Below are 26215 nucleotides of genomic sequence, written 5' to 3'. Positions count from 1 at the left end.
AGGCCACTTCATTTACATTTTAAAACCTGGGATTTAGAATAGATATGTAAATTGACCTTTCAATTCACAGGGTAACTCCTCATACTTCGTTTAAAATTTAAATCCTAACCATAAATTTAGGATTTAAGATATAGACTGTGTTCCTGTCCAATGTACACTGAAAGGATCACAAGAATTTGATTTGAGAAAACTGAAATAAACGTTCAATTAAAAAATTAATCAGCACTATTTTTTCTTTCTATGGAAGGTTCAGAAGCTTGTGTTAGTTCTGAATGTCCTTTTCAAATGAGGATTTATCTTTTTGAACTTACATTCATGATTCTCCAACAAAAAAAGAAAAAAGTTGAGAGCATGTCCTTGTGAGAAGGCCTGGTTTCTGCTGCAAGGTCCACAGACTGCCCTCTTCTCAAGAGTGAGATAATTCTGTTTCTGGAAGAAATATCAGCAAATTACTTTTGCTTATGAACACACTAAAAGGACTGTGAGTTCATCTTTTTAACACACAGGATTTTTAGATGAAGAGAAATGTGTATGAAAGCATTGTTCATTTCCTGGTATTTACAGAACCATTATCTTTCACCTCATGACCTCTTCCTCCACTCTTCTTAGTCTTACAAAACCAAAATATAATTCACAAATGATTCTAGTGGACAATACAATTTTGTTTATTTTGTTTAAAAATATATACTGTAAGCTAAAAAAATAATTTTATATATATATATATAGGCAAGAAATAGAAAATGGTACTTTTTGTACCAAGAATAATCACAGGTTATTTGAATGTCCCAGAGTGTCTGTAGATATTTATTGGCAGCAAAACTATCAAGAACAATGATTATCACTCACACTAGACTAATATTTTCTTTACATATCTACAATTGTTCTAGGGCCTTGCCAGAGAATTTAATGGTTGGTGTCCCACACTAATGTGAAGAGTATAATTTGCTACATTCTATTCCTGGGCATGGTGGGAAATACAACCCTTTTGCTCTCTATTTTATTCCTTTCTTTCCACAGGAAATCTTCATATCTATGACACAAACACAACAAAACAGCATAGCTTTATATTCCTATTTGGTACAGCTGTTCATAGCTGAACAAGCTATTAGATAATGACAAAGCAGGATCACTGGATTTAGCTGGGAATACAGCATTGCCATCTGCAGTTCTACACAATTGCCTTTGTTATTTAGTAGGTCACTGTCAGTTGGATCACTTAGTGAGCCCAGAGATACTTAAGGAGTAGAGGTCTTCAGAGACAGCTCAACATGACAAAATTGAGTTGCTCCTTTGGAGCTGCTTAGTGTTTGTTTTCCCCACACCTTAGATTTCCGGAAAGGATTTGTGAAAAACAGATTTTTCATGAAAAAATTACTTAATAAACACTTGACCCCTTTTCCACATTTTCTGTTCTCAGTAGGAAGAAAGATGGCTGATGTCTCCTCCCAAATTCTTCCCTAGACAATTCCACAAAGAACACCCCATAACATGTAGCTCGGTTTTGGCATCCACCCTGCTGCCTGGAGCCTGGCTTGGGGAGTAGCCCTTTACTTACATTTTAAAAGAAACTTCCTTTTCCTTCCCTAAACCTCTGCTTTCCAAAAAAAGCAAGTGAAACTTAAGAAACCAAACCCTTCCCCAACCAAACTGGAGGGCTGGAACTTCTTGGGGGAAATAATTTGCCTTTTCTCTCCAACCCTGACTGTTATTAATTCAGAAATATGTCACTGCACTGTGTCATTAAATGGCATGAAGCCTCTGCAGTGAAACATGAATGGCTTCCAACTTCACTGAAAAACCAGCATTTCTAGTACGAGTGACAGGCTTTCCTTGCCACTGCCCACCATGGAAGGTGTCTGCCCTACTCAGGTGCAGACTCAGCCAAGGGAGCCATTATTCCAGCTGTCATGGGTAGGTGGAATCATAAAGCAACAGACGCACTCACAACTTTTCCATTTGCTCATTTGCTTAAGAAACACCTATGCAGAAGACAGAAGGAAGGTGAGGGGGTTTTCTGCCTACAACTTCAAAGGGAAATGGAACTGGCTGACACAGCTCTTTTCTACACAAAGAAATTAGGAAACCTGGAAACAGAGGGTCATTTAAGGCAAGGACCAGCGGCTGGTATTTTTCCTAGTCTCCTCCCAAAGAGTTGTTAATCTCATCTCACTTTGAAGAAACCCAAGAAAGTATGTGTGCAGGCTCATGGGAAAGCTGTTCTCTCTTGACAGGGTGGGAGGAAAAGAGAAAAGGTCAAGAACAGAGTGTGTTTACCTAAGCCATGTGCTCCAAGCTGTGTGTTGCTGTTGAGTACAGCTGCTTCCACTCTGAGCTGGCATTTTGTGGTTTTGAATACTAGACCACTAAATAAAATATGGGGTTTTAATACCTGGTTTTTTTAAATATATCCAGTGTGGGCTGCTAAAGTAAACAGAATATTGCATGAGAGCACATTTCATTCATATGAGCAGAAGCTTAAAGCAGAAACAGGAGTGCAATTAGCAACCAAAACCAGCAGTCGAAGGCCCTGGAATACAGCAGAACTACAGGCAGATATAAATTTCCTTTTAAAGAAACATACTTGGAGGACCAGTTGCATAATTCTGCAAGCTAAGGAGAACACTGACTCACTGAGTCAATATTTGCTAAATTTACTGGGCCAAACTCAACTCTTGTTCAACACAGAAGAAACTTTCAAAGCAAAGAAAGGGCCTAGGCATGATAGTTAGAGGCAGCAGCCTCTGGTCCCTGGGCCCTTCTCTTCCTGAGACCACGATCGCCGACTACCTTCTCAGGGTGGACTTTCCTTCAGCTTCAAAGATTTTGGGCAGCCTGTCCTTTATACTTGGTATTTGGTAGACGTGTGCCATTAGGAATTGGTGCTTCTTGTAGCTTTTTCCACTCTTTTGAATAGTATTCATAACAGCAAAATACAGAATTGAGTAAAGGAATTACTTCATGTCTTGTTGAAAAAGAAAGTCAACTCATATTTACTAAAGATAAGAAATTAGCATGTGGGAAAAATGGATGGAAGCACAGGCTCGTCTTCAGAAACAGATGTAGGCTGAGTTGCTTCGCTGTTGCAGCCAGGTTAACAAAAGAGGGGAAAAAATGAAAAAAAAGAGTTTTAAAAATTGACTTAACAGGGTTTTAAGCAAGGGAGCATGGCCTGCTGGGATACATGAAAAGCAGATGGTGAGCGAACATAGTGAAGCTGAAAGATTTGCTTTTTGAACTCCTCTGGTATTTCAGCTCTGAGGAGGCAAAAATATATTTCCCTGAGGTTTTAAGTCGATCTGGTGTGTGGCCTCTTGCACCACTGAAAAATCCTGTTCAGGTTTCACAGTCTGCTACGAGCAGGGTCTAAGGTGAAAGTAGAAGCTGTCTGGGAAACCTAAAAAAAATTCTCAGGGAGTTTGCAGTGGGTTTTAATATTTTATATTTTAATATTTGAATGTGTCTTTTTACCTTTAAAGATGTCTATTAATATATTTAAAGGTATCAGTATGCACCTTTTCCTTACCTAGTAGCACAAAAGAGTAGGACAACCTGCTTTCTCACCTTCTGGGGGCTTCACTACCTGCACGAAGGAAGAACAAGCATCTCTGCACTGAAGTGCAGATCACAAGAGAATTTTATATTTTCTCTACAGCTCTTTTTTAAAACTATGTGGGGAAAGGTATAAAATAGGTGTTGGCACCTGAAACAACAGGGAGCTTTGATAAACTGACTCTTTTTTGTCCACCTTTCCTTGATCAGCAATAACAGATAGTGCTCTGTGGATCTAATTCCTCGTTGTCCTGCAAATCAAGGGCAAGTCCACTGAAGCCAGACAACTTGCATGCATGCTAATTCAGTCATGCCCTGATGCTTCTTCTGGTGAACGAATTTACCTATTACTGGGGCAACTACTCCTTCCTCAGCCTCCTTCCTGAGCTACGGGTGCTTTGGGAAAGCTTAATGAAAGTAGAAAAGAAAAGAGGTTAGAAGAAAGGAGAGGGGAAGAAAAATGTCTAAACGTACAGTTTTATTTTAGAATCACAAAACCTCCCTTTTTGGTAGAAATGCACTAAGACAACAGCGGAAGCGCAGTTTCTGGACTGAAGTGCTGTTTTGTGGTACTCCTGAAAGAATCTGGCTTTGTCTTGTCAACCACAAGTGATGGCAGAATGCCAATTTTCTTTTCAACTGGTTGTCATGAGTATTTGCTGATGTTTCTGAATTAATGTTGATCAAAGGAGCTCAAAATGGCTTTAACCTTTTAGATCTACCACTTAACTAAAAATATATTTAATATGTTAAAAAAATTACATTAAAAAATTTGGTCAGCCTGAAACTACTATTCAGCCTGTATTTTCTGTACTTATAATAAGCTACTCAGTAATTGAAAGACTTTTTACTGATATAATCTAAGCAGGGTTCTTTTTAGAACTTATGACTAGTTATAATTAATTGCTCCATAAATAAATTAATCTAAAAGCACCCCACTGTTAAGTTTTTTTGAGAAAATAATAGTCATGTCCCATATCCAGTGAGGTAGAAGAAAACAACCAACAAATGTGGATGTTAATTGTTTCCAGCCCTTGCACTTACAAAGTCTCTTTTCCCTATATACTCTTTTAAAAGCAACAGAGAAGGACTACACAAATTATCAGAGACAGTGTACATAAAGAAGGCTTCCAGAATTTTCTGGAATTTCCACTCAGCAGAATGTAGAAAAAAATTGCAGAAATATAAACAAAAATACAAAAAGAGAAAAAACCCTGTTGAGTTACATCAACAAATCAATCAAAACCAAACACTTTTGACATTTTATCTTCTGTCTCTCTTCCAGTCTTCAAAATAGACACCAGAAGCTGTTTTGGAAAAGTGCAACACACACCTATTTTTCCAGGAACTGTTGAACTCCTGTTTTGTGAGACAATTTAATTAGTTTTGTCCCAGATGAGGATGAAAGAATCTTAAATGATTTTTTGTAGGCTAACCTGAACCCATTAACTTAGATTTGAGGGGTTTGAGCACCAAATAGTATAATGTATTAAATATTTAGATTTTAATACTTTGCTGAAAACAATGTAAACTTAGGTCCCACATGCTGAACTCATCCATGAACAGTTCTGGTTTTAAATCTGGTCTCTGCCTAGAAGTCAGTGCAATCAGAAATAGCTCCTTTTAGAAAATACCCCATAGAATTCAAGTCACTTTTGTTGACCTCATTAGCTTAATCCCCCATTCTTTTCTTATTTACTCAGAAGCCGTCAGCAAGCTCTGGCAATCTGTAGTTGAGAACCACAGGGCTAGACTCAACATCAACTCAGTTAAAACAAACTTCATTCTGTCATGCTCTATAAGCATCACCGAAACACAAATATACACAAATAAACTGTACACAGCAGTATAGTTTCCTAAAAGATTTTCCAAAAACATATTTTGGCCATCTACTCTTCCTCCATTTTGGAGAAAGCACTTGCTCTTAACACCTCCATGCAATTCACAAGAATCAGAGCTCCAGTTAACTCTCGCCACTGTTTTGTTACTGGGTTTTTCATTTTATCCAAGGCTGATTGCAGATCTTGTAAGACATCCCTGTAACCGTCTCCATAATGGGCAGCCCATGTGTAGAGAAAGTCATATGCAGGTTTCCACATCATCTGAAAACAAAGGGAAAAAATGAGGTTTAGTGTCAGAAATTTAATTATTGAGAGGAGAAAAGAAAAAAGCTAAATAGTTGAAAAGTCATAGAAAAGAAAAGCGAAAATAAGTGTTTAATCACTAGGCATGCTGCAACGCTTTATCAAAAAAGGCATATTGATATAAAAACTGCAGTAATCTTATTTACATTATGTCTATGAAACTCTCAAATTCTCAGAGAGGTAAATAATAGATAAATTCTTCATTCAGATGATTATCACCAAGTCAAAATATATCCTTGTCTGAAAATATAAGTCAAAGAACAAGGGTGGAAAGAAAACACTTTTCCCCTTGATCATCTTTTGCAGTGCATACACCCAGAAACAGTTTCCCTATTTGGTTGTGCTTTTGATGGTTACTGCCCCATTAATCAACATCCTACTGCCCCTCTACTTAGCCTGGAAATTTTAAACATGCTTTTTACCTTTTAGAAATATTTTCTGACAACAGCAGCAGGAACTTAATCTGCCTACTCTCTTAAAAGACAATAAAAAGTGTTTCTAGAAAGGCATCAGTAACAACAGAAGGATTAGGGAGAATCTCCAACCTTTATTGGATACAGGGGGCAACATAGTGATGAAGGATGAGGGAAAAGTTGAGGCTCTTAACGTCTTCCTTGCCTCAGGCTTTAATACCCAGACCAGATATTCTCTGGGTATCCATTCTGCTGAGCTGGAATACAAGGATGGAGAGCAGAATGAAACCCCCTTGATTAATTTAGATTGGATATTAGGAAAAAATTCTCCACTGAAATGTAGGTCAGGCATTGGAACAAGCTGCCCAGGGAAGTTGGTTGAGTTGCCACCCCTGAAGGTATTTAAAAGACGTGTAGGTGTGGTACTTAGGGACATAGTGCAGTGGTGGACTCGGTAGTACTGGGTTCAAGGTTGATCTAGATAATCTGACTAGCTGATCTTAGAGGTCTTTTGCAACCTTAATGATTCTATGATTCTATAAAATCTGTTTAAGAAAAAAGCGGGGGGGGGGGGGGGAAGCACCCAAACACTCTAAAACCACCAAGTCAAAAACTTTTATAATAATTTTTTTTAATTAGGACATACAACTTAAAAATTTTCCTGCAAGAAACAAAGGAAATAAAAAGATAGGTTACCAGTGCTTTTTTGTTTTTCAAACTGCAATTTATTTGCCAAACAAGTAGAGCAGATCCTTAGCAGGTGTAATTCGTCATTGCTCTAATGACATTAATTAAGTTATAGCAGCATGATTCAGATACCAAGCTGGACTTACATCTTTCAATGTGCTGAGTAAATTTGCTCAGTTAACAAACAAAATAATTATTTTCCCAGCTGCTGCTTTTCCAAATGTTACTTGGGCAATCAAAATTCTAGTTTCTCTCTCCTCATTGGCAATAAAGATTTTGCAATCAGCAATTGAGTTAACAGTTGCAGGGATGATACACAAATCTGCAAAGAAACCCATGACTCTCCTAAAAGGTTTTGTCATTTACTGTTTTAACAGGAACATACTTATGCATAGTAATAAGTGTATATGGACTGATGACTGCACATGTTTATATAGATACACAAAAGTGATGAGGAAGTTGAGGTTTTTTAGCATCTTTTCCTCGTTTTTGAAAAAACAGTTTTTATGGTTCTGAAGGATAATTCTGAAGGAAATTGGTTATTTCCTCAATATAATTTTATTAACTTACAAACAGTACACAACATAAAGCTTTACTTCCTTGACTTAAGCTTTATTAACTTGCTTCCTGGAGGAACTGAGTAGGAGGAGAATTTCTTTACTCATAGTCCTGAGCTTTTGTCCATATTTTTGGGCTACGATCTTTCAGCTTACCCAAGACTGATTCTGTCATAGTTTCTATAAACATTTACCTCGACTTCTGCTGCCATGCCCAAATGGAAAAAAACATTAAACTTACACTAAACTTACTCAGCATGTCTCACAGTCTGATTAGTCTAGTTTCTACTTTGAGTTTAAGCCACAGAAAAGTGCCTATGCTTTCAGTGAAGTTTCTCATTTCAGGTCTACAGGAGGGAAAGGTATTGTCATTTACCCAAATGAATGGTGCCCACTTTGTCCTTTAAGCAAGTCTATCTTAAGTCATAACCATAACGTTACAGAAGGAGAAAAGTACAGTAGTGGTAGGTGGGAAGAAGAAGATTGACGAATTCTTTCGGGTGTTTTTAGAGATGATAAGCTGAATGTAATTTTTTAATTTACTGCTGTAAATATTAGATATTACAATATATTTTAATGAACTAAAGCAGGTCACCACTGTTGTATTTATGCTGAGACCAGAAAGTTTCTGTATTCCTATTTTTAGCTTGTTTGCCAAAGTAGCCAACAAGAAAAGCTGGTATTTCCTACAAGAGAAGCTGGTTTCCTGAAATTCTGTCACTGGTTATGCTTTTTCTGGGTCTCTTTCTTCCTTCTCTTGCATTCTTGTTAGACAAAGTTATTTAAAGGATTAGGGTATAGTCTGCTGTCTTCACTAGAATGTCAAAAGACAACGAATACGAAAAGATGCTATGCTTTGACTTATGTTGAAGGTCAGTCTGATATTGTAATAAGACAGTTGGCTGAAATATCCTTAAATACAAACCTTGGTTTCCACTAATCTATCACAACTGTTTGTTTTGGGGTTTTTTTTAATCTAAGAGAAAAGAAAAGAAAGAAGAAAAAGAAGAATGTGGGGATCAAAATCTTCACAAATTGGTCACCACTGGTGCATAATTAACTCAGCAATAATCTACACACTCGTCACATTAAACTAATACTGCAAACGCAGCAGTGGTTCTAAGGAAGATTCTTCTCCACATCCACATACTCTAATGCAATGGGTGAACTGAATTGCATTCAACATTCCTGAATTGTATCAAAGCAGAATTTCAGGAAAAATATTAAATCACTGCAGCATCCTGGTCAAGTTTCATCTCAGCTGTGTGAATGAGTTTTCCCTCTGTTCCCACTTTCTCTGCTGAGTACACAATAATGATACCTACATCCACTGCAAAATGATTTGGAATTTACTCATGAAAAATGCTTCATAATCTATACAACAACTGTATGTACCCTCAAGTTGCCCGTGATCATTTGCAAGATTTCTCCCACCAAGAAAACTATGAAGTTTAAAAGCAGAAACATTTTTCAACCAATCAATTCTCCTGATGGTGGAACAGTCCTTGGTGGGGAATGAACTAGTTAATATTTTCATATAATCCTCAATAACTAGTCAAAACTTTTTATCCTTCCCCAGCTTTGCTGGGTTTCGGATTTTAAGGCAAACAACTACTATCAGTAGGAAATTTTAAGTTTAAAAAGGTTGGAAGAAAGCATTGGTATTTACTAGAAAGTACTGAAATTTAAGGTTAGATTCACAGGACATTGAGGGTACTCAGTGATCACATGAGACACCAGTGCTAGAAACCTTGTACTTTGAACTCACATCCGTGTGGACAAGCACAATTAAAAAGCTCACCCCAAACCAATAAATCTTCCATGGATCCAATTTAATCCTTGAGAAATGACACAGAAATATAGAAAAATTCTGATCTTTGCTTGTTGAATGTTCTCTGAAAAAATAGGAGTTTGACTGCACTGTGTTTTGGCAGCAGACACTGTCACAAAAGGCAGAGAATTTTGTGGGTGGTTTGCCATAAAAATAATGCAAAAAACTCTTGAAAACAAATTAGTAGGGTGTATGACATGGAAGATAAGCTTCATGTAAAATCAAAACCCATTTAAAGCAAAGTAAATGTTTGTTTATAAATTTTCTGAATATAAAAAAATAAATAGGTATGATGCTGGAAAAACAGTTATAAAATTGTTTTATTTCTGCTGCCTATTAGCAAAGGGGAAACATTTCGAAATCACATGGAGACCAGCAGAGTTCTACATTGTTCAGGTCTATAATTCCTTCTGTAGAAAGCTGGACATTTATCAGCCAAACACAGAATCTTAGTAAATAGAACAAAAGTGTAGGAAATGACACAAGCCACTGCCTAAGAGTAAAAAAGAAAAAAAAAAAAAAGAGAGTAGACATGGGATTGGAAAGGCTGATAATTTTATGAGAAAAAATTGGAGGAAGGTGCATCCAGACTTAAGTACCCAAAAACAACTAAAAAAAAAAATACACGAAATAGCTCAAAGAGAAAAACTAGATCTGAGAAGGAGGCTGTGTTTGCAAACAATTATGGAGATAATTTTGTTGAAAAGTACAGAAGCACATGAGTAAACTTGGGGAATTTTGATCAAATATTGATTGGGGAGGGAAGGCAGAGCATTCAAAAGGAGTAAGAGGTAATGGTTCATGATTAGAGCAGAAATATCTTGATAGTTATCACCAAGCAGATAAAAACAAGATGACAGATTCACTGAATTCAGACAGTGGAAAGTAGAATATGTTTGGCAAGGAATAAGAGGAATCAGCTACAGGGAAACAAAAAAGAAAGAAAAAATTATCCAAGTAGTTGTGAACCTGTGAATGGGAAATAACAATTCCTTTGGCACGAAGAGGTCAGAGAGAGTGAATGCAGTCCGGATCATGTACATTACCTGCAATAATCAGGGGATGATGGTATAGGCAGAGGGAGAGCCAAGCCTGAATGTAAGCTCTCAAGTCAGAAAGATCATTCAGCAACGCTCATAAAAAAGGGAAGGAATGGACCTACTGCATGCTTTGATGTTAGAAGAGAGAAGGCCAGGAAGTAACGTGGTTGCCCAGGCAAAGGTATGCCAGGGGCAGAGGCTGACCCTAAGCTCAGCAGTGTGGACAAGAGTCTTGTGGCATACCTGACATTGCATGGGTGCCATGAGTACCTCTGGTCACCTCAAATGTCACTAGAGATTAGTGACGTAGGCACATAAATTGCTCCTTAGATGTGTATGCACTAAAACACCTCTGAGAGGATAAATTGACTTTTATACAGAACTCAAACTTCTGTATAAGAAAAATGCTGTACAAAGGAAAAAATTCATGATCTACCTGAAAAAATATAAACTTAAAGCACAGATTTGCCGCATTCATACAACAGAAGTAGAATTGGTGTCAGAGCTTCCAACCTCTTCTCATGCTACTTAAGCTAAATGACAACAGCTATTTCACCGGCATAGAAAAGTATTAATGACAGAAGTCAGCTTCCTTTTTGCGGAAAGAGCCAAAGCTGTATGGAGTGTGATCAGAAGTGGCTCCTGCAAGGACCACTGTGTCTGAAATGACAGCAGAGGTGTGAGTAAGGTTAACAAGTGGACAGGACAATAAAAAAATTTGAATGTGGCCCTGAAGCTCAAGACAGGGACCAAGACCTTCACTGGAAAGTGCAAAAGAAAAGAAGAATGAAAAACAAGGAAGAAGGAAGGTCCCTGGCTGTGTTCGTGCAGAGCAGCAAATAAATGTGCATGCACTGCTACACCAGGCCCTTACCTCCAGAGCTACTGCTCCATTTTTCCCTTGGTGAGGCACTTCATAAGCCTCTATTTGCTGCTTTGTGAGTCGGGCTAGCTTCTCTGCAAGCTCCCGCCAGCTTTTGCCAAGCTTGACAGCTGAAGTCAAGATGATGGTGTCCTGGGTAAGACGTGCCACTAATCCCTGGCAATCTATTTTCAAAAGTGCCTGCAACAATGATTTTCATTAGTGATCCTTCACCAGTAATTACAAACAGAACATTTTCATTTAATTTTATAACACTATTCTGCATTTCTATGCAAACAGGAAGATATTTTGTTACTTTTTTGTTCTTACAAATATGTACTTTTTTCCTACAAAATGGTGTTGCCAACAGTTTCAGAGGAAAGCTGCCCACAAGCTTAAGAAAAAAATGAAGCTGGCGTTCAGTTGGTTCAGCATTCCAGTGACAAATGGATCCTGCCAAGCTTACAGACCCTGAAAGAAAAACATACTTCTCCAACAAAAATATTTGAGACAAAAAAAAGTTTAACTTCTTAGAAGTATGACATGAAACTTGAAAATTAAGTTAGAGCACTATTATACTAAGGTGTGGTCCTTCATCTAGGGCTTTATTTGGAAAATCATTGATCACATTGGCCAGCACCTTTTGATTTACTCCTCCCACCAAACTCATAATTTGCTGACCACTAAGGAGAAATTCAAACATAAAACCTTTCCTCCTCCTCACCAAATAAGCATTTAATAACACTCAAAATGGTTGAAGGAGTAAAACCTTGACATGCAGATACATTGCATCCTCCTTTCTTTATTTGTTTGGATAAGAGCTAATGGGTAAAACAAATGTTGGGGTTTTTTCTTCTCCTCAAATTAACACCAAAATATTACACTGAAACTGTTGAGGTTTTCAGGGAAAGATCAAGATCAAAATACAGAATTTTTACTTGTTTTCTAAATACTGATTTTTTTGTGAAATATCAAGCATTTCTGCAGAAATCAGACATATGTGTAATTTAATTTTAAAGTATAAACCATAAAAAACCCTCATAGCAAACAGAACTTTGGTAGACACACTAGGGAGAAGCTGACTACAGCGCACTGTACAAAATTCCCCTAAACTGGAGAGACAGTAATTCAGTATGCAATTTGCTGTGATAAGCAAGAACCCTATAAAACACAAAAAATGGAGATTTCTTAAAAGAAGTAACTTAAAATTCTACCCCAAAATTACATGGATGACATCTAGATTTATGTCTAGCTCTACAAAGACGAGGACCTGTTTTGGCACTTCCTAGCAAAAATATATAAATCTCACAAAACAGGACATTGAGCAACTTGGTCTAGTGAAAGTTGTCCTGCCCATGACAGGATGGTTGGAATTAGATGATTTTTAAGGTCCCTTCCAACCCAAGCCATTCTATGCTTCTATAAGCTTAATCAAATTATGCTCCACATTTTGCCTGTTTTGTAATGAACTCTGTTTCACTGTATTCATTTGAAAGTTTAGATAATTTTCACCTTTAGGCCCCCCACTCCTTTTTGTACAGAGACATGACAGACTTTGCAATACCTCATACAGGCTCAGTTTATTCCACATAGTTTGATGTACTCTTAAGAATTGCAAGTGGCGACTGCTACCAAAATTTTCTGAATCCTGCTGAAGTTTCTGTCAGCACTTCAAAGGGGGTAGACTAGTGATGAGGAGTAAACTCAGCTGAGGTTTACAGTTCAGGGTAATAAAAAGGCTTTAGATGAATAGCTACAATGTGAGTTTTTAAACATCCATTTTTGTAATACTTTATTTTCATATCAGAAATTTAATTATCTTTTGTTCCTTAATAGATTGGTCAACTTTTCTGTCAGAGACAAGGAGAGTATTAAGGGACCATTAATTTCAAATTAATTTGCACACAAATCAGTAAGCGAATTAGGATTGTTAACAGTGCAACTTATTACCTGGAAGTAATTAAAATAAACTTTTGATTCACATTTGGCAGTATTTAGTCACATGGAAGTTGTCCAATGGCTTACAAATGAGGCCCATGAAAATGGATACTGAAATACTTGCAATATCCTCCTTAGGCCAATACAACATTGACTATGAAGTTGTAAGGTGTGGATAAAAAATCTTGCCTTCAACATTTGGATCAAGATGTGTCTTTTAAACATATGAAGCTAAGCTAGACATGAAACTTAGCATAGACAAATATCTATATCTATAGAGATATATAGATATATATAGATATATCTATGTATGTATAGTGGAGTTCCCACAGTATAGTAATGTTACTTAATACTTCACAACAGGAATGTGAATTTCCCAGGGAAGCAATTTACCAAGACAAAAGACAAAACTATTTCAATCATGGATATTTAAAAACAAAAAAAGTTATCTTAGTCAACCTACTAAATGAACACAGTTTCTGGAGCATTAACAGAAGACTATTCAGAATTAATTGATCAAAGTATTATTCTTCATGAGAGTTTGGATGTATTTTCCACCTATCGGTGTCTACAACTTTTAGTAATATGTTCAGGTTTGTAAAGATCCTGCAGGGATGCAGAATCAGATTTTCTTGTTCCTACATTACAACTGAGTAGTTTCTTGGCAATACATTCCCAATAAGCCGGTTAGTTCATTCAATACTTACAACAATGAGTTCATAAAGAAATAGTCTTTTTTTTTTGTTAGCATGGCAGTCTTGCTTCATCTTCTTCACAATATGTGCAACTCTTTCTGATTCTTTATCAGCATGTGCCTCATTAAAGTCATCCAAAGACATATGTGAGTATCCCAACACCTCAGCTAAAGCTCTCCAGTCATAAACACTCTCTGATACCGTAGACAGAACTACTGAGTAGATATAAGTCAATTTTTTGAATGGCAAGGCAATTTGTTCAACAAGATTCCTGGTAGTTAGCTCACTATCAGCAGTGTCCATAGCTTGTTCTTTGGAAATCACTTTTATGTTTTTGCAATGTACAAGACCAATCTTTCTTCTGAGAACTCCCACGTACCACTCTTTCATTTTGGTTTGTCCAATGGCTTTAACTTTATCTTCACCAAGAAGTGCTATTGTGTCCCCTTTAAAATATTCCAGCAAATAGTCAATCTTATTTTGACGTAACACGGTTTTCAAAGCCACTCCATAAGTATTGACACTCAAAGTTTTGTCTTGAAACTTTGGATATTTTATTGTTGGTATCAAAAGCCATGGTGCAGACTTGATTTCTTTGCGGTTTTGTAGGCGCTTTGGCCTATTAATAATTCCACTTAATTTTGGAGCTGGATCGGGAGTCGTAACATGGAACTGTGTTACTTGGCTACTTTTTAAGATTTTAATCTGAACAAGGAAAACAAAGAAATGCATCTCCCTACATCCAAGCATGGAAAACAGGAATTGCTGGCGGACCATTTCACCAGTTTTCAACTCCTCCTTTTTAATATTTTTGCTTTGATCTTCCATTTTTACTTCAAAATCTGGATCACAGGATATCAAAGAAATGTTTAGATCTTGGGGTTTTTCAAGCAGAAATGTGTGCTTTCCCCACAGCTGAAACACCACAGGAGGCATACCTTTCCCCCTTTTTTTTATATCACAAATAGTGAGTTTTGTTGGAATGTAGTTATGACCAAAGACTGTAAAAACTGCAGTAAAAGATGGATGAATATATTTGGGACCATAAATTCCAACTGAGACTGTTCTATGAACATAGTCCCACACATTAGTTGCTGGGGGCTGGATTTTGCTTGCTTGTATGGCAATCACTGCATACATCACATGACTTAGGTCAGTTAGCTTCACTTGTATGGTATCTTGATAAATATAGCAATTCTCCAACTTCTTAAAAGGTCCTTCTTTGTTGAGACTAAAAAAACACACAATATCACTCATAACTTGGCTGAGTGGATCATTCTTCACTTTAGCTGCAACTTTCACTTCTAGGAAAATGGCTTCACTTGTGTTGAGGTTGCTCAGTGTAAGTTCTATTAGAGGACTTACTGTGCTGGACAGATCATTGTTGCATGACATTGGAGGGTTAAGGATAGCCTTTAAACCAACTTCTTGGAATTCTCCTGGTAATACATGACCCACAGGGACATGAATGTTGATATCTGAGTCAGGCAGCTGCACTGAACCCCCTTCATGATTCAGTTTACAAACTACATGAATGTCTGTAGCTTGCGTTTGCGCCCATCCAGGACTGTGGCTCATGGCTTCTAAATCTAGGCAGGACCGGGTGAGCTGTCGGTGACTCAACCAAGCCACCTTGTAGGCTTCGCGGTCGTTCTGAAGCCATGTTATATCACAAGCTGTAGTTTTTTGAGGTGCTGTCTTGTGAGGATTAAATCTTTGGTTATCAACTATATCCAGGAAGTCAGAGATGCTTTTGGATCGTCCAGATCTTCTTGCTGAAGTCTTTCTTAGGAGACAGTCAATATCTAGCTCATCACCTGAGGAATCCAAAGAGTCCCTATTGCTAGAAAGTTTAGAGAACAAATAAGGTTTTTCCTTTAAGATAGAAAGACGTTTATTATTTTCATTTCTATTGGAAGCAGCTATGTCATGTACAAAAGGGTTGGATCCTGACAGTTCATTCCAGAAAGGATTTGTCTTGGAAACAGCTTGAGCATGTTTGAATACACCAGACCAGTCAATATCCAAATCCAGTTTACTTTCATTGACATCTGTTTAAAAGAAAAAAAGAAGTATTTCCTAAAGCACAGAGGCTTGAGACATTCCATTCATTTCCAACTGATAGTCTGTTAAATTAAGAGCTGACTAAATTTTCCTCCTGAAATGCACATAGATAATTTCTATATTTCTCCTTCACGTTTTTAAACAGTATCAATGTTGATTTAATTAAGAATATTTCTTAATAGAAAGAGTGCTAACAAATTAGTGCTGAATAACAAAATAATATTGAAGGATGTAAAGCATCTTTTTTGAGGTGTTGAACATTATCAACTCTTATGAGTATTAATTGGCATTGAGTATGATAAAGTTCCATAAGGTTCAAACCATCATATTCCAGTAATCTTTGGCCTCTTACAAAATGCCATGGATTTCTTTCCTTTGTGTCTGTCTCTTTGCAAAGACTAAACAACTACAGTTTCATTTTTCAAACACTGCAGACTGTACAGATAAGTGCATTATTCAATATTCCTTTTCATGCTAGTGCATGTGCATTTAATTGATAACAGCACTCCTACAATTTATCTCCATGTGTGTGGAATTTGTTATACTAGCTTTCCATTAAAAAAAAAAAATTGATATAATTTATGAGACCTTGTACAACTTGAAGTTTGGAGAGAAATGTTTGTGTGACTACTAATTTTTTGAGATTGCATTTAAATAGACAAATATGGGTGTATAAGTGATATTTACATATCTTTTCTAATACAAATACTCATTATTAGCAGTAATATCTATTTTTTTGGAAGAAGAGAATTCCTTACATTTTATATTAACAATTGTTCAGAGAAGCTGGTTTATAGTTGGTTGAGACTCACCCTTCTTGCAATGGAATATCCGCAACTTTTTATGCTAAGGGTTTCCATTACTTCATTTTGCCATTATTTTTTCTATATATAGAGGCTATACCATCCCTTCTTTATACATTCTTGCAGAGTTTAAATTTTAGAAGGAAAAGTCATAATTTCTAATTTTTTCACCATATCTATAGCTCACATTATTACACTTTCCACAGTACTCTCCATTTCCAAGGTTATTCTACATTGCTCAATTGCAAGCATTACAGTGCATACAGCCACAAAAAGAAAAAAAAAAACTTTTAAATGTTAGTACTTCTCTTTTTGTTTCCTTTTTCAATTTGTGATAAAAAGCCGAAACTATGAAGTCTTTCCACTGTTCCAGAAAATTCCCGGTTTGGAAGAATCAAGGTGGAATTTACCTGTTTGCCAGCTGCCTATCTACATTGCCTTGACAAGAGCTTTCCAGGTGGGCTGCCAGGGGAATTGAACCCAGGGGCAGCCTCCTTTTCTTCAAGCTCCTTGTCTTGACCAGGGTCACCAGAGGAGGCGAGGCTATTCCAGCCCCCAATAAAAAGTTCTTTTGTCTCTGCCCATAGGCCAAAAAACTTTCCTTGCACTGTGATGCTATTACAATCAGAGCATTATTGCATATTAAAATATAAACTAATTAAGCCCAAAATAAACATAAGGGGTTTGTTTGGGTTTTTCCCCCATACTAAAGGGCATGTTTCTACAGGAAAAATACGAGCAGAAAACTCTGTCAGAGCCTGAGTCACTAGGACAGATGCTTTCTCATGCCAAGGTAACAGCACAATTACTAGAGCGCAGCATGTCAGCAAAGAAATAATTCCTGCTCCACAACTTACACAGCGTCAGGCTTGCTGTTACATCTGTTACTGGACAAGAAGCTAAGAGAATGCCTACATTGTGGAGGGCAAAGTTTTCTCAGCATTGGGGTTAAAATAGCAAGGAGATTAAATAAACTTTGCCAAGACTCCAGTTTTTAAATTGGGCTAACTTCAAAATTACCCTGCCTTCATGCTTCTTAAAACCCTAAATTAATCTAGTTTGGCTAAGAAGTCCCTCTTCTCTTCCCCAGTCTTGACCCCCAGTAAACTTACTCTAAGTAGCATTTTTTGATGTAAAGTTAAAGATTTCAACTCTTCCTCCCAATCTGCCTGATCCAGAGTTTTGCAGAAATAAAGACTTTAGTTTGAGAGCCTTAGTACAGAAAATAGCAGAAGAGTCATACTGTAGCTGTCTGAAGGTGTCCGGTCATCCATGTCAATCAAAGTCCCCTCCGACCGGCTTCGTGGAATCTCTCCACTGCTTAGGGAATCTGTTCCACTACTGGAAGAATTTTCCTCCTAGAAGACAGTTAAGCATATAAAACATCAGCAAGTATGCAATTTGAAAAAGGGGAAACTGTTGAAGAGTTATTGAGCTTTGTTCCTGTATTGTGACGTGAAAAAATAAATATGAAGATATAGATTATGACTAAATTTATTAACTCTGCCCAAGAGCATCACAGTCCTGAGTGAGTCTTACTATCTAATGTCCATCAAACCCAGCAGATGCTACAGCCGCAGTATAATGTGGTACCCCAGCCCATAGTGAAGTCCAATAACTCACAAAATTAAGTGTCTTGTAATTGGAACTGAGCCAATTATACAATAACTTCCACTCAGATGTCTTGAATAAAATGTTTGTTTAAAAAATAGACACCATAATTCCTGTTTTCAGGTTAGTTTGAGTAGAATCATTAAAGGGGAAGATCTAGACCCGTTACTTTCCATGCCAATTAATATAAAGTATTTTCTTGCCATTCTGCCTTATTATTCTTACGTTCCTCCCTGAAAGATGATCAGGTCAGATTTCCTTTTAGTCTGTCCAAGAATGACTTAAAGTACCCTTCCTTAGTGAGCACACCAGCACAGCAACAGCCCAAGAGAGGATATTCAGATCTCTTTTTCCTTGTTCCGGCTACAAGAAATTGTTTCATTTTGGTGCAGTCCCTTAGAGGCAGGCAACAGAAGGATGAGCCTCTCAAGGTAACTTGACTAATGCTGAAGAAAGTGGGAGCTGTTGTGTCTCCTAAAGAAAGAGGAATTACAGAAGTTTCAAGCAAGCATTTGGTATCCTACATGCTGAGATTACTGTATCCCAGGAACAGAAGCTAGAGGAAATAAAATAAAAGAGATTTTTTGTGGAGGGAAGCTCTTCAAGTTAGTGCTATAAACCAAGACATCACCTAGTGACTTTCCCAGAATCCTCTCACAGATCCTATATGTAGTGAGATATAAATGCTGATGACCATTAAGATATCTGGGGAAAAAATGAGACAAATGAGACAAACAAACAAGGAAGGGAGAAGAAGAGAGAAGGAAAAAATCCAGAAGATTTTTGGATCCATACATGGGATACAAAAGTCAGCTTTGTTCAGAAGTCTGAAATACTGCAGCCTGCTACTTCTGCAGTGAACACTGCAGCCTAAGGAGGCCTCATTTTATCACTTTTAAAATAAAAAAAAAAAAAAGAGAGAGAGAAAAAGAAGAAGGATTTGGCCTGGTTTTGCTGCAGCTGTAAGAAAAATGAGTTTTCAGTTCCAGTTCTCTCCAGTTCCACTTGAGTTATGGGAAAGGACACATACCTTATATCCAAGCATTACTGCACAGAAAGCAGAAGCCAGCTGTCTGTTTTCACTGAACAATGCCATGGTTTAAGATACCTTTTTTTTCACTACACATGTAAATTGATAGTTTTTGCTCTTCCCACAAAAGGTACCTTCAGCTAATGGCAGTCTGTTCAGGCGCCGTTTTGTACACAAGCAGGGTGCAAGACTGAGGTCGGGCAAAGCTCAACAGTCACCCAGCACCTCAGAGGGCTGTATGGATTTTCAGATTCCTTTGTTACGAGAAATCTCTTTTATTTGGCCTTTGGAGTCCTGATTTTAGCTAGTAGGTAAAGCTAGCCTCCAACATCAATACATTCTGGCCTCTGCTACTAGCACCCCACCAGAACAAAACTGGAAACTAAAATGCCTCCTTAATCCCAACACCATTAATTCCAAGATATGACATTCCACATCTATATAAAGATATCACTGTTGCTGCTGCCTCTGATAAGCAATGGTATATTTGATAATGTATACAGACTCCTTCAAAAGAAATAAATTTTGGTTTGCTACTGCATCTCAAGATGTTGAAAAACTGAATGCATTTTATAAACATGCAAGATTTTAATCTCTGGCTTCTACATATACACTATGGAGGTTTAATCACACAAGCATAAGGTATCCATAGTCTAAAATCTCAATAAATGTACAAAAAGTAAGTCTTCTTTTTACAATACCAGTGTACTTGTTGCCAGCACTAATCTCTGTCTGACAATTTACTGATAATTCACAAATGAATTTAAGAACAGTTCTTTAAATAGTTAAAACACCTACAATTATTTCAGTAGCCACACAAAGTGGGAGGTAGTAAATAAGGATGAAGAAAGGGCACGAGAGTGCATATGTACAGGGGCTAAAATAGGAAACCCATGGAGAAGGGAGAAGAAGAGAGGAAGAAAGAAAAACAATCTCTTTACGCAGGGGGATTATATTGACAGAGACATGACAACAAAATTGCTTGTGGAAGTTTTTGAAACACTAAGGACTTCTGCAAATAGAATAAACCATTTCCTAAAAGTTCCCTCTGGGAATTCCTCAAAATGTTCATCACTAGCCTGGCATAGAGATAGAAAAGTCAGATACTGAAAAGGAAAACCACTTTCAAATACAATCCTCCGCCCCCATGAAAGCATTTCTTGGTATGACAGCATGATGAGGGATCCCTTGTGACTGGGGCACATCTTCAGGCCAGCTAAAAAGAGGATGAGAGAAGGGGAGATATATAAACATTCCTGAGCAAAAGATGACCACATTTGGCCAGCATGTCAAGGGATGTGGGAAATGCTGGGGACAAGCTGTACACACACCACTGCGTACTGGGCGATGCGCCTCTTGCACAGGGTTACATGAGCTGACACCACAGTTGGGTCCCACCTCTTCTCTGTTCCAGCCTGAGTGCTGGGAAGGCCTAAAGCCCCAGCTCCTTTCAATGAGCCTAAGAAAATAAGAAAAACAAATGCCTATCCTTTTCCATTGATACATTCTGTGATAAAATATCCCAAACTTAACTGTTGATAGGACAGACCTATTAACTTGGAACTTACCTGAACAAATTCTGAAGCACAATCATTCACAAGAGAAGTGAGATCGATGCATGTGGGATATACAGCCATACTGATCAACACTGAAAAGCAAAGGTATAAAAACCTTTTGCTGCAAAAAAAGGGAACTATGTGTAGGAAGAACCAGAGACCAAGCTTTTCATTTGCTGTAGTCACTGAATAAGAAAGATATAAACTGACAAGTGTTTAATGGTGAAAGGAATTATTTGACTGATGGCATGTCAGCTCACAGTGGGAAGTCAGGAGGGAATGAGGAAGTGAAGAGGTTGGAAAGAGATCAGCTGTGGAGGTGACCAGTGAGTGAACCTGAGTGAGTGCTGAGAGATGTGGCATTTTTTGTATGAGGGCAAGCAACAGTTAACCAGGTGCACTCTGCTGGGGATTGCTTGACCCATAAAAGCACGTAACCCAGGAACCGGAGCACTGCTAGCAGGCACATTGCAGCACTGTTACAGAGGAAGAAAAATGCACTAGATGCTCTAGAGGAAGAAGAAAGTCTTGGGTAGAAAGTTCAGTTTCACAGAAGTCAGGGGACAGATTTGCTGCAGACAGCATTTTTGCTGCATATAATGCCTCCAGAAATTTCTTCCAGGTCTTTCAAAATTCAAGTGCACCTTTTTTTTTTTTTTCCCAATCTCACTAACAAAAAAAACATATCCTGCTCTGTCTAAAACAGTGGTAATAAAGAAAATAAAAAAAGCCCAAAGGCAAATGCTTTGCCACTGCCTTTGCCTTCAAAAATAAGAGAGAACACATTCCTTTGTGGTTTTTAAGTATCAATATCCCAGAGCAAAACACTAGCAATTTATATTTCATTCTACCTTAATCCTTCTTCAAAAGCAGGTTTTGTTAAGAACAGAGCTCTCCTGCGGCCATGTCTCCCCATGGACTTCTACATGTTCCCCACACAGTGCTACCCTTATTCAAAAAGATTCATGGCCTTTGTAATCAGAGGATGAAGTTTATGCATTAGCAGTGAGAGAACAAGCAACAGAAACAGGTGAGTGTGATGTGGCTCATTCCTTGGGGTCATTTTTGGGTGACACAGGGGAAAATGACTTTCTAGTTATATAGGTTGAGTTGTTAGACTTTCAAGTTTCTTTCTGAAAAAGGAAAATTGTAAATGTAGCAGAATGTTAAATAATATGTTCCTCATCTAACCAAATACTGAGTCTACTGAATTCTTGAAATTCTATTATATAGAGAGAAGAAAAAGGATTCTAAAGAGACAGCAATACACAGAAGAGGGAATGTTTCAGAAGGACTGCACATCACCAACAAACCTAAAACACTGCCCATTCTCAGCAGACTAACATATTTTTAAGCATTAGCTACAGTAATAGATCATATTTTAACTGTCTCTTGGTTCTTGTGGCTTAGAACAGCTTTATGCAGCTCAGAGTTCAGTGAGAGGCACTTGGACCCAAGTTACTAATCTTTGATTACAGAGCTGAACTGTGGTGCTTTAGCCACTGGCAGCACAGCAAATGGAACATTCTGCTGAAGTGAGGAAGCCTTCAACATATTTTAGTCTGGTGCATGCAAGGCATTCAAGGAAATCCATCTGTATCTCACTTTGTACAGAGACAAGATCGACTTTTAAAGTTCAGCAGCAACATTGATGATTTAGTATGACTCAATACCTTGCCATTTTGACTATAATTATAAAAAGGAATTTTCAATAGATTTATCTACTGGTTTACTCTATTGTCAAATAGTTGCCAAGTTTGGTACCTACTTTTTCAATGTTGTGAAAATGTATCACCCTGTGGGAACTGCAGAGCCGTTCACACTGAACCCAGGGCTTAGACTTTCTGCAGACCCAACATAGGTCTGCATGGCTGCTTGGAACTGACACAATCACTGCTCGTAATACTTCACCCAAGCCAGTGCTTAAGGGTGGAGCTGGTACTCTCAGCACAACAAAAATGGGAATTGAATTGGGTCATCCTCTCAGTAGATTTCCACCATTTTGCAGGTGGGTTTTTATAGCCTCTGCTCAGCTCTGCACAACCCAGAACTTACTTTACAGCCTGTTTGGGGAACACTGTGCAAGCAAAAATAGCTATACCATAAACACTCCCTCCACAAGGCAAGTATCCTTCCCTCCATTACACACATCTATGCTTCTAAAACTGCTTGTTATAAGCATAAGTAGTAGAGCATTTATTTTCAATTATAAACTTTACATTTGGGAATATTGCTTTCCAGAAACCTCAAGGATGTGTAGTTAAGTTTTGATGTTGTCTTTTGGGTTTTAGCTACCACTCTGAAATACTCAGTGGTTTTCCTTTGGCCTCAGGAAAAAAGAAACATTGCCTTCTACTTACTTTACCAAGTAACTTCTTCGAGAACAGGAAATGGGAAATAAAGATATCACTAACAAATTAATTAATGGATCCAACTTTGCACTATGAAATTGCAATATTTCTTCTTTTTGATGAACAGAAAAAGCTTTGCAAGTTTATCAGCCTAATTCTTCTGTGGATTTATGTCCTTACACCAGTTAAAAACAATAGTTAAAAATCTCACTGGATTCTCACTTAGTGTGTATACTTGTACATACTTTGGAAGCACAGTTCGTTTCTTCACTTTTGGAGGTTCTGTGAAAGCACTTTTGGTTCCTTCACAGAGATTAGAATACTACAAGTATTGCAGTATTGTACTTCTGACTGAAGCCAACAGCTATTCCTTCAAAGAGGATATTGAAAGTACTCTGTAAGGAGCACCTTTAATTTAGAAGTTTCATTACAAAGTAAAATTTTCGTTTCTAGGTGCTGCAAGTGTTTCAGTGTCACCATAATTAATGCATGCAACACTTCAGAGCAAGGCAAAACTTGTAGATACCATGTTCTGCATGTGAACTGGAGCCCTGCTGTTTTTCCTTAGGTACTTTTAATGTTTTCTAGGATGATACAGAAACCTCAGCTATCAACATTTTTAATCAGCCTAGAGAAGTGGGAAGTACCAGGATGATCAAAATCTCTGTTAGCTATTTATATCCCCATGAACTATAGCTGTGATCACAGGTTTTTAAGTACATGACACCTCCAAAGTGGTCTATATATTATTTCATTACCCTGATTTCTTCTTTTTCCACTAAGTTAGACTTTTTCTCACATCCAGGCTGCATGAAGGAATTACATTGGGTCTTTAACTGAGCAGCTTGCCTGTCGATGGCAAGTGGAGCTAAAGGCTGAGACATCTGCCCACTAGCTTGGCTTAGAGAGCACTCCTGACTTTGCATAGCATTCATTATGTCCTTCCCTGGGAAAGGCTCATGTCTGAATATGTTAATGCCACAAGTCAGCTTTGAGCAGGATAGATATGAGCTGTGGTCTTTGACGGCAGGAAGCAGTGGTGGGGGACAGAAGTAGTGGTGGCATAAACAGAAATCCTTTGAATGCCTCAGAGTCACTGGGGCATGACCAAAAGGAGAAAAAAAAAAAAAAAAAAAAAGGCTTCCTCTGTCCCTAAGACTTGATTCTGGCAACATTCCTCTAGCTTTTCCAGTTATATATAGAAAATAGCACATCTACTATCCACCCAGAAAACAAGCAAAGGATCCATTTTCCAGACAATCAAACCCAGGTCAAGTAGTGAAGTAGTTCTTCAGTTCTTCCATAGAAACTGGCAAGCAGGCACTTCTGAGTTACATGTGTCATAGATATAATTTTAAATTTAAGGGCTGAGCACAGGCAGGGAAGAAATCCCTCTTGACTTTCAACATTCAAATGTCTCATCTGGCCCAGTGATGTGATAAAAAAATCCTGCAAGGGCTGCACTCTCTTCACAGAATCAGGGTAAAGCAGAATACATCAAGGAAACCACCCACAGAGAAAGACCAGTGTTTTAGCTGCTTACAGCTCTAAAAGCTCTTGAAATTATTATTATAATTAATATTAACAGCAGATTTTGAGAACCTGAATCACCTGGATTTGTTGCAAATATGTAGGATGATTTTTCTGTTATTTCAGGCCAAGAATGATATGACAAAGTGATGTGGCTGACACTATGTCGGGATCCAGTCTTGAACATCCAGCTATGGAACTAAATTGCCTGTCAGTGTGCTGCCTGGATAGCAACATTTTATTTTGGACAGGTGTAGATTAAAGATGCATGAGCAAAATACGCAATGAGAACCTTGAAGGAAATTGAACCTGATATCCAGGCATATGAAAGGTGCCTTTAGGCTTCCGGTGTTGTGCTTTCAGCAAATTGAGGTTAGTGCCCAGAGAAGGATACAGGGGGACACTACAATGTGCTGTGGCTTTGATGAGATAAGGTAAGGTCTATCTTTCCATAAGCATGACAGAATTCTGCCTCAACACAAAGGAAAAACGTGTCAGAAAACCTGTACTGTCAGGTGGACCTTTTGGTTTGGTGTTGGTTAACTTGGAGGGGGGACAAAAACTCCCAACAACATACCAACCAAAAAATGAATTAACACAGTTAACACACATGGGGAATATGCTTTGGAAGGTTTAAACTACCTCAGGCAAGCTTTCAAAATGTTTAAACTAGCAAAAAAGGTACCCCAGTTTCGTAGGACAAGAACGGCATGGTGAAGAGGGGGGAAACATGACAATCACTTGTTCCATTTCTCCTGGGAAGTATAAAGGGACATCAATACTGAGACGGCAGAAACAATGGAAAATGGATGACAAATGATCAGATCAACATGGAAAAAAATTAATAAAAGAGGCAACTACCTGTTTGGGAAAATAATTAGATTAAATATAGTAGAAGAAAGTAAAGCCATTTGGCAAGGATTCCTCCGGTTGTAATTAGAGGTTAGTTCAGAGAGTTAATAACTGCAAGCATAACCGTTCTTCAGTGCACCCACAAATTACATTTTGCTCTACTTGACTGACCACATAACAGACACAGGGAACATGTACCAGCACAAATAGTATGTTTGATAGATTGCAATAATATCCACAAGGAAAGACTGTTACCTATTTTTTGTGTATTGACCTGTTTTGACTGAAGGACTCGTTCAATAATCCTTGACACTTTAGGAACATGGTAAAAGGAGCATCAGAAAGGGAGTCTTAATCACAGAGACAACATCCAAAATATACTGCAGAAAGCGAACTTTTCCTTTGCTGCTTTTTATGGCAACTACAGTTCCCAAAGTTTGGTTGGATCTTTCCTCCAGAAGTGAGACATCATTGCCTTTAAAGCATTTGTGCCTGTGTTGTTAATAATAGCCTGAGCTGTCCTTTAAGCTACACCTGCCAATATTATAAAGTTATTTTTGACAATGTAATTTTGAAGGGAAGAAGGGAGGAGAGTTCATAAAAATGCATTTTGTTCTCTAAAAGCCAAAAACAGCACCTCTTATTATACTGCAAACTCTCCCTTTACATAACAATCACACATGCTCTTGACAAGGAAAGGCC

General features: G+C 37.8%; 1 protein-coding gene across 1 annotated transcript in view; it reads right to left on the bottom strand.

Moving 5' to 3' along the window:
• Window positions 1-789: 789 nt before the first annotated feature.
• MACC1 (MET transcriptional regulator MACC1) overlaps window positions 790-26215 on the bottom strand; it is a 36943-nt gene continuing 11517 nt past the window's right edge. The window contains exons 2-5 of the mRNA XM_032110098.1: window positions 17827-17941; window positions 13729-15767; window positions 11096-11284; window positions 790-5651 (exon numbers count right to left, since the gene is read on the bottom strand). Coding sequence (XP_031965989.1) covers window positions 5439-5651; window positions 11096-11284; window positions 13729-15767; window positions 17827-17941 — 2556 coding nt within the window. The 3' untranslated portion in view covers window positions 790-5438. The remainder of the gene's footprint in view (window positions 5652-11095; window positions 11285-13728; window positions 15768-17826; window positions 17942-26215) is intronic.

Source organism: Corvus moneduloides, chromosome 1 (assembly GCF_009650955.1).
Source record: "Corvus moneduloides isolate bCorMon1 chromosome 1, bCorMon1.pri, whole genome shotgun sequence".
NCBI lineage: Eukaryota > Metazoa > Chordata > Aves > Passeriformes > Corvidae > Corvus > Corvus moneduloides.
The sequence above is the reverse complement of the archived record's forward strand: the minus strand, read 5'-3'. Positions and strand labels throughout refer to the sequence as shown.